At 39.4% G+C, this 12,904-nt stretch overlaps 1 protein-coding gene across 7 annotated transcripts in view; it reads left to right on the plus strand.

The window, feature by feature from the left end:
* myt1l (myelin transcription factor 1 like) overlaps positions 1 to 12,904 on the plus strand; it is a 125,568-nt gene that overhangs the window by 80,692 nt on the left and 31,972 nt on the right. For all 7 annotated transcript variants that reach the window (XM_023352838.1, XM_023352840.1, XM_023352837.1 and 4 more), the window contains 2 exons: positions 4,584 to 5,023; positions 8,558 to 9,733. In XM_023352838.1, coding sequence (XP_023208606.1) covers positions 4,584 to 5,023; positions 8,558 to 9,733 — 1,616 coding nt within the window. The remainder of the gene's footprint in view (positions 1 to 4,583; positions 5,024 to 8,557; positions 9,734 to 12,904) is intronic.

Genomic DNA, 12,904 nt, shown 5'->3' on the forward strand with positions numbered 1-12,904 from the left:
ATAGTAATGCAGAGACCAATTTACGCTTGAAAATCTTAAAATATTGAAATAATGCAGAGGAATGTAGGAATGGCTAACATAAAGATGGCAGAAAGAAAAGATGAAGGAGAAAGGAGGCAGGGGGAGCAGCTACAGCACCTTCATCCGTGCATCAGGGAGACAAATAGTGTGTGATGCTAATGACTGGCTAAAGCTTTTGCCCCCGCTGCGAACAGCCGCTAATATGACTGCTAATAAAGGCACCGTGGAACGGTGTCGCATTCCAGCAGTCGCTCAACTGTCGACTGAAATTAGCCAAACAGGAGCTCTCTGTCTCCTGCCACTCCTCTCCCCTGTTTCACGTTAATTCTCCAGGAACTGGAGCCCGTTCAGTACAATGCCTCCTGACGGGGCTATTCTGCATTAAGGGGGCCTCTTGTTCACACTGTAATAGAATTTGTTCCATCTTGTAATGCTAAGGATGCCCACTTTATAGAAAATCAAGTGGTCTTTTTGTGGTCTGAAGCTCTTTTCTGCTCTTGATTGCTGCCTCCCATCCTGCACACGCCTCTCGGAAGATTTTTGTCATTCTGCCAGGAGGGGGGCACGGGGGGGGTTAAAGCAACTTAGAATGGTGCAGTATTTTCTCATTGTCTTGTTTTTTCTTCACATTTCCAGCTGAATTAGTCCTCTTTTCAAGTAAAATACCATTTAATTACTTGAGGAATTTTAATTGCTAAGTGCAGTGAGTGGGATGCAAGGCCTGTGATGAGGAACATTGCCGACAAGGTCACTCTGTGGCAGGATTGGAAGAACGTGGGAAGCTGCGGAGGCTTCCTGCAGGTTTAGTCATCATGGGGCTCGCTAGGAGCAAGGCAAACATACCTTTTCATCATATAGCAACAGCCCGACATCTAAAGGAGACTTAAGAGCTCAGCTCTTACAGCGATAATAAGCTGTTGTGAATTATAGCACTGTTCATGAACCAATCGGTTTCTAATTTATCAAATAAGTTTGCCTCATGATCATGCCTATCCACAAAGCAATCTTTGTTGTATTGCTGGCTTTTATTTAGAATACTAAAATTGACAATTAAACAACACTCAACATAAAATTAACTGTAAAAATCTAAGATTGAACAGCAGTTTATAAAGTTTTCTCAAACCAAAGAAAATTATGTTAATGATGCTGTTATCACGCTGTGTCTATTTTGCTTTGTTTGTCAATGTATTGATGTATAATCAGACAGACGGTTAGTAAAATGCAGTATGAGATTTCCTGATGTAATCTTAGGGTATTTGCTTTAATATCTGAGAAACTGTTTGTTAAATGTGTTAGATTTTGGGCATAGGAATAGTATACATGGGGTGTGAGAACTGCAGTACCTATCCTGCACCTATCAGATACCATTTTAGATTTGTTAAAAAAATATGTTGCCCAACAAAAAAATGGTTTTGTTGGGCAGAATTTTATACTGAGGTTGCAGCATTCGTTCTGGTGCATACGTTGGAGGGATGCACAACAAACATGGCTTTAATCAGTTCTTCCCCAGTCAGATTTGTCTCCATTCAGAGATCTTGTCAGATTCCTCCCCATCTTTAGAACCACTTCTTGGGTGGTACAAGCCAGACCCAGCCGGGTATTGCACGCGATCGATTCAACTGGCATCTCACCACATTCTCTGATTAGCCCGTGGTATCCATGCTGATACCGTAGTAGCTGGCAATCTGAAAGTTGATATCTCTATAGTTAAACTTCGTCAACCAGTCATAAATTGACTTTGGTAAGATAAGAGCTATGTTGCATTAGAAAAATTTTACTATGTTTATAAAGCATTTTTTTCACATGCTAGAGGTCTAGTTTTTAAAAATGTAAACAATCTATAACAGCCTATCATATCATATCCATCTGTGATGGCCTTCACTTTCACCTTTTTCAAAACCTGTAATAATTTATTTGGATAAAAGAGACCCATACTGAAAGTTCAACATATTAGCTATCAACAATTAATGCTATAGATAACAGTATTAATACACCTAGCATGACATTTGAAAGCTTTCTTCATTTCTAAAATAGCCAACAACAACTAATCATTCTAGAATATGCGACAGACATGTCACAAAATATGTACTGAGCACAACAAGAACCCATCAAATGCTTCTCGTTTTTAGAGATCCCAAAAACCTCCCTCTGGGAATAAAAATTCACCTTCTGTGGTTCTACAAGAACAAGCTGATATTGTTGGGGAAACTATTAATCTGACAAAGGAAGGCCACATTGCACTGTCCTGTCACCACTGCAATTAAAATTCATTTGCGCATTAAGGTGGTACACTTCCAGTGGTTGTACAAGCCTGCCCCTAAAATAATAATGCGTACTTGACTCCTTTTAATGAAAAAATACACAGCCCACCTCATATTATTTGCTGTCCATTAGCTGATGTTGCAGCAATTATTCAGTTCAACAACATGGCCTTTTTTTATTTTTTATTTTTGGATGTAGTTGCATTAAGACCTGTCAGGCACAGAGCCACATTGCAGCTCAAAGCTTGACAAGAAACATTGCCTTCAGACTGTTTTATTGTTAAAAAAAAAACAGGTAGAAAAGCAAGGCCAGGTGACAAAGCAGGAGAGGAGGGAGTGAGAACCCGTGTCTATCTACCTTTCACACCACTTCTCTCTCTTTCTGCCCCTCCTCTCCTGCTTGCCCACCTGCCTGCTGGGACTGGCCCTTGATTTATTTGGAGAGGGCCATGGAACAGAGGAGCCAGGATGAGTGGCATTTTAATGTGCTTTCGAGATGTTTGGTCACAAGCACTATTGATCACTGTGCTGCAGCTCAGTCTCAACCCCCCCCCCCCTCCCTCACTGTCCCACAAACCCTCTCGCTGCCCTGGGGGGGAGAGTTTGTCAGGCAGGGAATGAGTTTCCATGTAGGCTTAGATTAATGAAATGAGGCCCCTGGTCGCGGGTGGTGCAGGGGGTCAGACCATTAAGGAATCCCCAGAATGGGCGAGATTTAGCCTTGACTGACTGAGTATGGATAGGCTATTGAATAGAACTGGATTGGAATATGAGAAAAGTAGGTGGTGTAGACTTATCAGTTTGCTGTTGTTATTTCAGTTCAAATCTCACCATTCACTTAAAGTTTCTTGTTTTAGTGTTGACGTTGTGCACAGAAAAGAAGCTGGGGATATTTCATAGCTGAGTGAATGTGACCAGAGCCTTTTGGGTTCATTTGACAGCTCAAAAAGCTCAAAACACTGACTGTGTGGGTGATTTCTGAAATCAGGCACATGCTTCAGGACTCTCTCAGGTTTGATGAATCAAATGGAATAAGATACCTCTGATCAACAGCCTGAGCAAATACACAGATTTTCACAACAAGTTTCACAACTCTAAATTGAGTTTGGAGGTGTTTGCAGGGCAGGCATTGTGGTGTTCTTTCGCCTAAGGATAAACTGATGTTAAATCTTTTGCTTTGGTTCATTTAGGGCTTCATGTGTGAGGGAATGTAAGAAAAAAAAGATCACGTTAGCATAACAACTCAATAGCTAATGAGCGCATCTAATTAAAGCCTGATATCTGTCTCGGCAGAACAACTTGAGATGCTCTGTTTTCCATCTGTGACCCTGCAATATTGAACTCCTTTCAAAATGTTGCAAATAAACTTTACAAAATAAAGGTTAACATGAGCAATGATATTTGCAGTACTTCATGAACGTATTTGTACCACTTGAATGCTTTTCACACTTTGGCATTTCATCACTACAAATGTTTATGTATTTTGGGGGGATTGGAATGAAAAAGACACATTTTTTAATTTTATATTTTTCTTGGAGAAATTTAAAAAAAAGTGTCATTTACTCCTTTGGGTTCCTCGTGAGTCAATACTTTGCAGATCTGCATTTCACTGCGATTGCAAGTATTTGGAGGTATCCCTCTTCCAGCTTTGCACATCTCAAGAATAACATTTTTGTAATATAGCTCAAGCTCAGTCACAATGAATGGAAGGAATCTGTGAGCATTAGTTTTCAAGTTTTTCCACAGATTCCCAATTGTGTTATATGTTTACATGTTGACTAGAAGATGACTATGCTCTTATATAAACCACTAGATTTTAGCCCACGTTGAATGTTTGGGGTCATTGTCCTGGAGGAAGGTAAACCTCCAACCCAGTTTTAAGTCTTTTAGCTAGATTTCTAACAGTTATTTTCAAGTACTGCCCTACATTAAGTTCTATCTATATTCCCATTAACTCTGAGCAGCTTTTCTGTCCCTACGAAGGAAAAGGTTTTCCCACAGCAAGATTCTGTCACCACCATGTTTTACTGTGATTTCTGTCTCCCCTGCATAAATTAAGGCAAACATGAAGCAAGACTTCTGTTAGCTTTAGTTTAACAATTGATTTCTAACTGTTTAATTGTTGTTAAACTCACAATTATGTTGTAACTGGTCTATCAAGTGTTGGTTTATCACAAAAACTTAATTTAGAAAAAATTGCATTTCTAATGTAACAGCTTAAGAAAATTAAGGGATATAATCTTTGTAGGTCACTATATTTAGCTACCATTGTTAACAGGTACTCTCATTTGTCTTCGGCAGTGTGTACGGCTGTCCTTTGGCCAAGAAGAGGAAGGGTCTAGACAGGCAAACTCTGGAAACCTCTCCGAAGAGGAGCACCTACCTGGATGACATGGACAACTCCACCATGGAGGAGTGCTATGAGACAGACGGGACAGAGGAGATGGACGACAGGGAAGAGGAAGATGATGAGGGGGCCGTGGAGGAAGAGGGAGAAGTTGAAGAGGAAGACGTGGAGGGTTACATGGACTATAATGTCGAACAAATGGAGCATGAAGACGGGGAGGATGAGGATAGAGGAGAGGGAGATGAGGGAGAGGAAGAAGAGGAGGTAGAGGTGGAGCAAGACGAAGAGGAGGAAAACGAAGTGAGGGTGGAGGCAGAAGAGGACGACGAGGAAGCTATAGAGGAAGTGGACTATGAAGGAGAGGAGGAAGACGGAGAGCAGAATCAGCCACAAGGTAAGAGTACTAAAGGACAATGTTAGAAATAAATTCAGCAATTTTGGTGCATTTTGTGAATTTTTTTCATGGTTGTACAAATCCCTATAGAAGAAGGTTTTCAAAAACGAAGAATAGGCTTTAAGGCCCCCTAAACAGAAGAAAATGTTTTACTGTTTTTTGTGTGCTCTGGCTCATGATTCTCTGAGATTATTATTCTAAAACTTTTATTTTGTACAAGTGTTCATGTAGTTTGTGTAACCAATGGTAGCAACGGTAGGAAGTTGTAACAATATACTATAGTTTATATAGCCGATTGTGTGGGTCCATATCAAAAGGCCCATGATGAATGTATTCAAGCAACCAGAATTGCTTTTTCATTTGAGTTATGAGCTCAAGGATTTTATTGGTATGATCAGCAGCAGAGATAGCCTGGCATGCCACCATGTTCACAGAAAGCTTAAATCTCATTACTCTGGAACCACATAATTGAATTCAGTATCACTTCAGCTCAGTTTGTTTATATAATACCAGATTACAGCAGATAAAACCGATTCATTCCATATGCCGTTGTACAGAAATCAATCAAGTGCAAATTCACTTAAGATCAATCCAGTTTATGAGAATAGAAGCTATCATATATCCATTTTTAGGTTAAATGTGCACAGTACAATTTCATTTTAATTTGAGAACTTGTGTTTTCATTCATAGCATCAAATACTTTTAAAATATTTTTAAACTATCTTCTCAAAAATGTCTGACATGGATCTTTTTAAAGGGTTGGAGAAATGTCTGACAACAAGATTACAAACTATGAAGTGAGACAGTGAAGAACATCTGCAGTTATAGCTGAAATAATATCTATCATTTGTTTCATACTGACTGCCATCAAAGTTTTTTTTGCAGCTTTTTATTGATGAGTTTTGAATTTCATAGCTGCATGTTCAGACAGTGGAGAGTGGGCACCCACTCTGTGCCCAGTGTAAGACCTGTGAAAAAATATTGTCATACTCAACTACTTTCTAAAGATATGAACTAAATATCAGGGTTGACATTTTCAACATGACACTAACCTGAAAGGCATAATTTTCAAAGAAATCTGAATTGTATTTAATAATCTCTACTCAAAACTTGAAATTTATTTGAGTAGTAGAAACTTTACTTGATCATTCTACACTGAACAAATCTTAACCTACCTGAGGAAATATCACCAAACTTCTAACATAATAAGAATTGAGTCTTTAGCCACTCAAGTTTGAATATATGTCTCATGAAGACACACTGCAAAATTCCACCCAGTTTTGGCAATGGGATTTCAGAAGCTCCTGCCCCATATGTTTGTTATCTCCCCTTCCCCCAGTGATGCACCAAACAGCAGATCTGGCAGGTTTCTCTCCAACAGATTCGGCTTTGCACCCACGCATCACGATTGGACCTGACAGTGCCTTCAAGTCCAATTAAGAGTGAAGCTCAGAGAGAGAAGTGTGTTAACCCTGTTTGGCGTGCAGCTCCATCTACCCAAAGTGTTGATGTGGCATCACCGCCGCCGCTGTGCTCCTATTTTCTTGCAGACATGTGAAAACATCTTTTCAGACTACTTTTCATTAGAGCCCATGGCTGAGATTTTATCTTGAACACTGAGACTGTGCCACTATCTCTTTGACCTCACTCTGCTTCTATCGAAGGCAAGTTGTCTGTACCTACCCTTTATAAGTGTTGTACAAGATTGCTGTTGCCAGAAAGAATTCTGAACACCCTTACTTTGTTAGCGTTCTGTAATTATTAAACATTGAAAGAGGAGCATTGGATTTGATGTATGACCTCTTCCGGTATGCATCATCTTTGCTGTCCCCATTTACTGATGGCCCACAGTTACCAATCTCCAGGCGAAATTCAGGAGCTTTTCTGTGTTTTTCATTCACATGCACACCCATTGTCGCTACTACAACGTCAGTTCAGGGCAGGGCAATCCCTCTGTTCCCTCCTTAATCTGTGTCGCTTCTATATCCCTTTTGTGTACCTTGATTGCTCTTCAAATTGCTTTCCTGTGCCATGTTTCATACCATCAAAAATTAAACCCCTAGTGCTCGAGGTTGCTGTAAGAAGCCTTTCGCTGTCAAAATATGTGCTTGGTCATTCGTGACAGTTCCCTCTTCCTGCTCTAAAGCCCTCACCCGCCAGGCAGCAAAGCTGTGTTGCTCTCATTAAATTTGGATGTGCAGAAATGTGTGTAAAGATGACAAAGCTTTTGTAGAACAAGGACCATTTTCACAAGAAATATTCAAGCATCTTTGTGTTTTGTCATGGTAGTAAAATTATTTTTTTTTTCATTAACATCATTTCTGTCTGGTTTTGAAGTTACCAAAGGTGATGCAAACTTTTGTTCCTTTTGCTACATGTTATTGGGGACCTCCGGGTGCGTTTTCTCTACAGGAATGTAAAAGGCAAATGTGGTGCCAATATGAGCAATGTGCTCTCAACGGCACAGGTCGGAAACGTGAAAGGAGAGATTGGAAGTGCTCCAGGAGTGAGTGCTTGAAATTACTGACAGAAGAGGTTCAGTAACCTTTGCAGTCTGCCAGAATCAATTAGGCACTGAAAGAAATTGTAAAGATACTGATGATTTAATGAAAATAAAGAACTTTACAAGCAAATGATAAATAGCTGCTGACTGAAGTTCAACATGTCACTGTTTGAACATCATGTTATGACTTTGAATTTACCTTTTCAATTGAAAATAATAGACTGAATAGGCATGTGTCAAGTTCCAGTTGGATTGTATGTTAAATGGGATGACTACATAGTGTGCAAAATTGTTGCTTTTTATATTAACAGCATTTCATATTTTTACAATTTATAGCATTTTATATTTTATTTTTTATTTTTATTTTATCTACAACTACTACTCAGTGGTAGTTGTTATTGTGTCTTGTCTCTATGCTGTAACTGCGAAGTAATTTCCCTGCTGGGATGAATAAAGTACTTATATTCTATTCTATAACATAATCACACTTTGTATAAACTTCAAAAATAGCCATTTTTTAAAGTTTATACAAACTTCAAATGTAAACAAGAAATTTCTATTTTTAATTCTCACTGATTAAAAACAGTTATCTTGAGATATTGTGATGAGGAAACTGTTTTCACAGTTAAACACGCTTTAGATCTTTTGATATACGTGAAAATATATGATTAAGTAGGTAAACCATTTAAAAGACTACAACATCCTTCCCTCACTGGAAATATTTTTTTCATGAAATGAGTTATGACTTTTGCACAGTACTGAATAGCGCAGAACGAATCAGGGGCCTACTGTAAAAACATGATTCATAGAGCATCTTTGCCTGGAACTTTCCTAAACCACTGCATTTAACTTCCTGTAGTGATTCACAATTTAGAACACAAGCTGCTGTTAAGACTCTCAAAGTAAATTATTAAGGGGAAGCAAAGAGTTCCTTATCCAATTTAGATGGTCCAAGCCCAGAAATCCGATTTAGCTGTAAAATAGAATGACGGAAATGGAATTACAAGATGCTTTTTCTTTCTTCCCAACAGAGGAAGATCAGATGAGCACTGGTGAGGGGGACGAAGACAATGGTGGAGGCGGTGGTGTTGGAAAATCCGGTCCTGCAACAGAGAAGGATGACAACAACAATGATGAGTATGAAAACTATGACGAACTTGTGGCCAAGTCCCTCCTTAACTTGGGGAAGATCGCAGAAGATGCCGCCAATCGCGCCATGACAGAGTCTGAGATGAACAGCAACTCGTCCCACAGTGCTGAAGATGATGAGGAGGAAGAAGAGGAGGAAGAAGAAGACGAGGAAGAAGAAGAGGAGGAGGAGGATGAAGAGGAAGATGACGAAGAGGAGGAAGAGGATGAGGAAGAAGAGGAGGAGGAAGGGGATGAAACACAACGAGAAGATCTGAGTTTGGATGTTGACAGCGATGTGGTTCGAGAAACGGTGGACTCTCTCAAACTGTTGGCACAGGGTCATGGTGCGGTTCTGTCCGACAGCTTAGATGGACAGGAGTTTGAGAACAGAATGTCCGGCAACGGAGATGACACTGACTGTTCTCACAATGGTGGAAATGCACATAATGGTGGTCAAATAAGGACCTCCAGTAATGGACAAATAGAAAACAGTGATGAGGAAGTGTGTTTAAGCAGTCTGGAGTGCCTAAGGAACCAGTGCTTCGACTTGGCTCGAAAACTTAGTGAAACAAAGCCCAATGAACGAAATGGCCCAACTCAGCAAAATCATTACTCGTGCGGGGACCCCAATCAGCAACCCCAGCATCACGGCTATGGAGATTACCACAGCAGCCAAGACGACAGACGGACTCTTGATAGGAACTATTCTGACATGGACAATCTCATGAAGCTTGAGGAGCAGCTGAGCCCACGCTCCAAGGCCTTCTCTAGCTGTGCACACGATGAGCGATATCACACCAACAGCCACCGGGACTTTGACGAGGACACGGCCTCGGTGACGTCAGACCGATCGGAGGAAGTGTTTGACATGACAAAGGGGAATCTGTCCCTGCTAGAGAAAGCTATTGCACTAGAGTCGGAGCGTGCCAAAGCAATGCGGGATAAAATGGCTGCTGAGGCAGCCAGAAGAGACGGGGTGAGGTACACCCATGAAGAGCACGGCCCACGTCATGGTTACAGTGTTGAGCGCAAAGCCCGGCTTCCTGATGGCATGAAGAAGCCTTTCTTCCATAAAGGTAAGTGGATTCCATTAGAAATGATTTATGTTTGTAACCCAGTCTCATGTTTTTGTCAAAATCTAACTAGTCTTGTGATTTATTAAAAACAGTTATTTATTTAAAAGCATTATTTACACCTTCCCAGTAGGTTCCTGATAATTGCATGCAATAATTATTGTCTACTTGCTACTTTAAAATTCTGCTTCACTCATTACTGAATGTATTGGACGTTAAGCTGATAAAAAGAATTTTAGTAATAAAAAAATCTAAGTTTGACTTTTAAATGACAAATGTTTTGACGGTCTTCTGAAATTCTGAAAACCTTTGTTTTGAACGTTTATTGTATGAGCGTTTATTTTAAACGTTTATTTTAAACAGAATAATTTCTGTTTATTTTAAACAGAATAATTTCAAGGGAAATAATTTTCACCTTTAGAATACTGGCATAATGAACATGCACTATTGAACTATTGGAAGAATATTTTTTTATTATTTTAGTTAAAGTAAAATAAAATGTCAATGTTTATAATTGTTTTTGTCTCAGATCATCATCTGAGTCTGCAGGTGGCTTTGTATAAAAAAAACTGTAACAGTAACAGTTGCTGAAAATATATATTTTGATTGATTAGCAAATTATCTTGAGAAAATGCTTTATTTTTACTCATCTAAGAGTTAATTCAGTCCAAATAATCCAGCTTATAGGCTAAAGAAAGCATAAAAAATAAGATGCTCCAAAAGACCAAAGGCCAAGATCCAGGTTTTGTTTTATACTGCAAAAAGCATATCTACAAACAACAGTAGGGCTTTCCTCAATAGACAGGCTCAGGTAAAATATTTGCTTTTTCAGTATTCTGCATTTCATTTCCTCTGCAGAAGAGGCCAGACAAACACGTGTGCATTCCGAGAACCTCAGTATAACCTCGGGACAAGCTTTTTTTCAGCCAATTTGGAAATTCGAATCCCGGCACCAGCGTGAGCAGCAGCAGCAGCAGCTTATATTGTAAAATAGGCCAGTATGGAAACATCAGAGGGTAGGCTTGTCAGGCATAAGTAATGGCAATCTGCATGGCCTGTTAGGACCGCAAATCTCATTCCTGTGATGCAGCTCAGGGTAAAGCAGCCTATTTTTAAACCTATAGGCAAACAGTTTGGGGGAAAAGCCATGAAACAAGTGTCCTCTGTTTTTAGAATCTGCAATACAAGGCCACTTCTTAACAGCACAACACTATGGAAAATACAGATCATAATTTCTTTATTCTTCTCATCATTTGCACCAGTAATACACAGACTGAAGTGGATAAGTTATTGTCACCTGTATAGATAATATCAAATGAGAGCAACAAATAAGAGCATGGCAATTCACAGAGGGATGATTTTACACCTCAAATGCCACACAACTCACAGCAGGTTTATATTGCTACTTAAATGCCACACAAATGCTAATTTCAAGAGTCTTCCCTGGCCTTTGTTGTCTGGATAATGTTGGAATAATGAGAGGATGCAAGACGGCTGCAAGGCGATAGCATCTTTCCCCAGGCAAGATAGTAACAGACACTCGTTGACCAGGGTTTCGGTGTGTGATTTATAAAAACTAGCGGAGAAGCAAGGCTCCCTAAGAGAAGCATGAGGTTGAGATGAAAATTGAACAGTATCAAAATGACCGATAACGAACGACAGGCCCACTGACTGCACATTAATTATCTAGAGATGGTATGGTAATGGGGGCCATTTGCTATGCAAAGCGCAGCCCGTCCCCAGCCACAATCAATATCCCCTGCTTTCTAATATGCCTTCCACTTGGCTGCCTCCGCTCTCCACAATAGAAGTGATGCAGGCGGGATGCATGAGCATCACGTCTGCTTGCACTCACATGTATGGAAATGGAGAATTATTTCCAATGTGCTGCTGAAACATTAACAGCGAACATTGTATAATGAAGCCATTATACAAAGAAGCTGCATTTCACTTGCAGCTCAAGTTCCCTATCAACATAAAACTTTGCTTCCTGATTGTGTTGGTGCCAGACAAAGGAGCCAGACATGACATTGCAGTTTTATCCCAACTCACATGGGCCTAATGTGGCATAGATGGATGATGGCCCCAAAGGATAATGAGGTGCTTCTTTTCTGATGAATGGGACATGGAATTTAGTTTGGTGACTCATTTGTAAATGTATGATTACGTGTGCCCTATGCCACCTCTCGGTTTTGTCGTTTCCAAACTCTTCCCTTCTGCTTCACTCGATTGATTTTAACACTGCAACCCAACTGAGGGGCTTGTATCTGTTCACGTGAAGTGAATTAGAAAATGGTCTAAGACATGAAAGAACTGTGTATCTTTCCTCCCCTTGTTACGTCAACATTTCCACAGTTACATCTGAGTATATTGAAATATCATTAAAAATTATATTTATTTCTATAATTCCATTCAGAACATGAAATAAATAATCAGCACAGTTAAATGCATTTTGGTTGGAACCATATCTGATCTAGTTTCAAGGAAATATAAGAAGCAGGATTTAGGGGGAGAAAGACAATCTCATTTCTTGTGTGGAATAGAATGTCTCAAAAAGTGCTTTTGATGTTGTGAGACCCGTAACGCAGATAAGAAAATAGAGATTTTAATTCAGCAAATGCATGTCTTTGTTTTAGTCATTTCATTCTGGTTCCACACACGAATGCAGAAATAGATATTGGTCGAACAAAGACATAAAAAAGTGGATTTGAAGGTCATTAAAAATAATTTGGTAATTTTGAGTGTCCTCGGCACTCAAAAAGCTAACGTTTTTTGACAAAAATAACGAAACATTTAAAATATCAAAAAATAATTTCCCTCTCTGATTCTGTGTAGAATGTCAGAAGCCGGTTAAGATAAACATAGAGAAAGAGACTTACTTTTCTACTATATTTCAATCTAGTCTGAAATCCTGTTTATTCCCCTTTTCCTCCACAGCACAACCCGTGCTCATAGAGGCAGATTTGCTAAAGAAAACATTCAAAATGATAAGGTCAGATAAATATTGCTTTTGAGTTTCTAAGCTTTAATTTCACCCCTTAGAAAATCTAACAGATTATACTTGATTTGCAGTTTTGATTTTAGTAGACTTTTCATTAGACTGTCTCCCTCTCCTGCTATTAACTTTTTACTTTCATGAACACAGAAAATAATTTTGTGTGTTTTTTGTGCATT

This window comes from Xiphophorus maculatus, chromosome 19, assembly GCF_002775205.1.
Source record: "Xiphophorus maculatus strain JP 163 A chromosome 19, X_maculatus-5.0-male, whole genome shotgun sequence".
In the NCBI taxonomy this organism is placed as follows: Eukaryota; Metazoa; Chordata; class Actinopteri; order Cyprinodontiformes; family Poeciliidae; genus Xiphophorus; species Xiphophorus maculatus.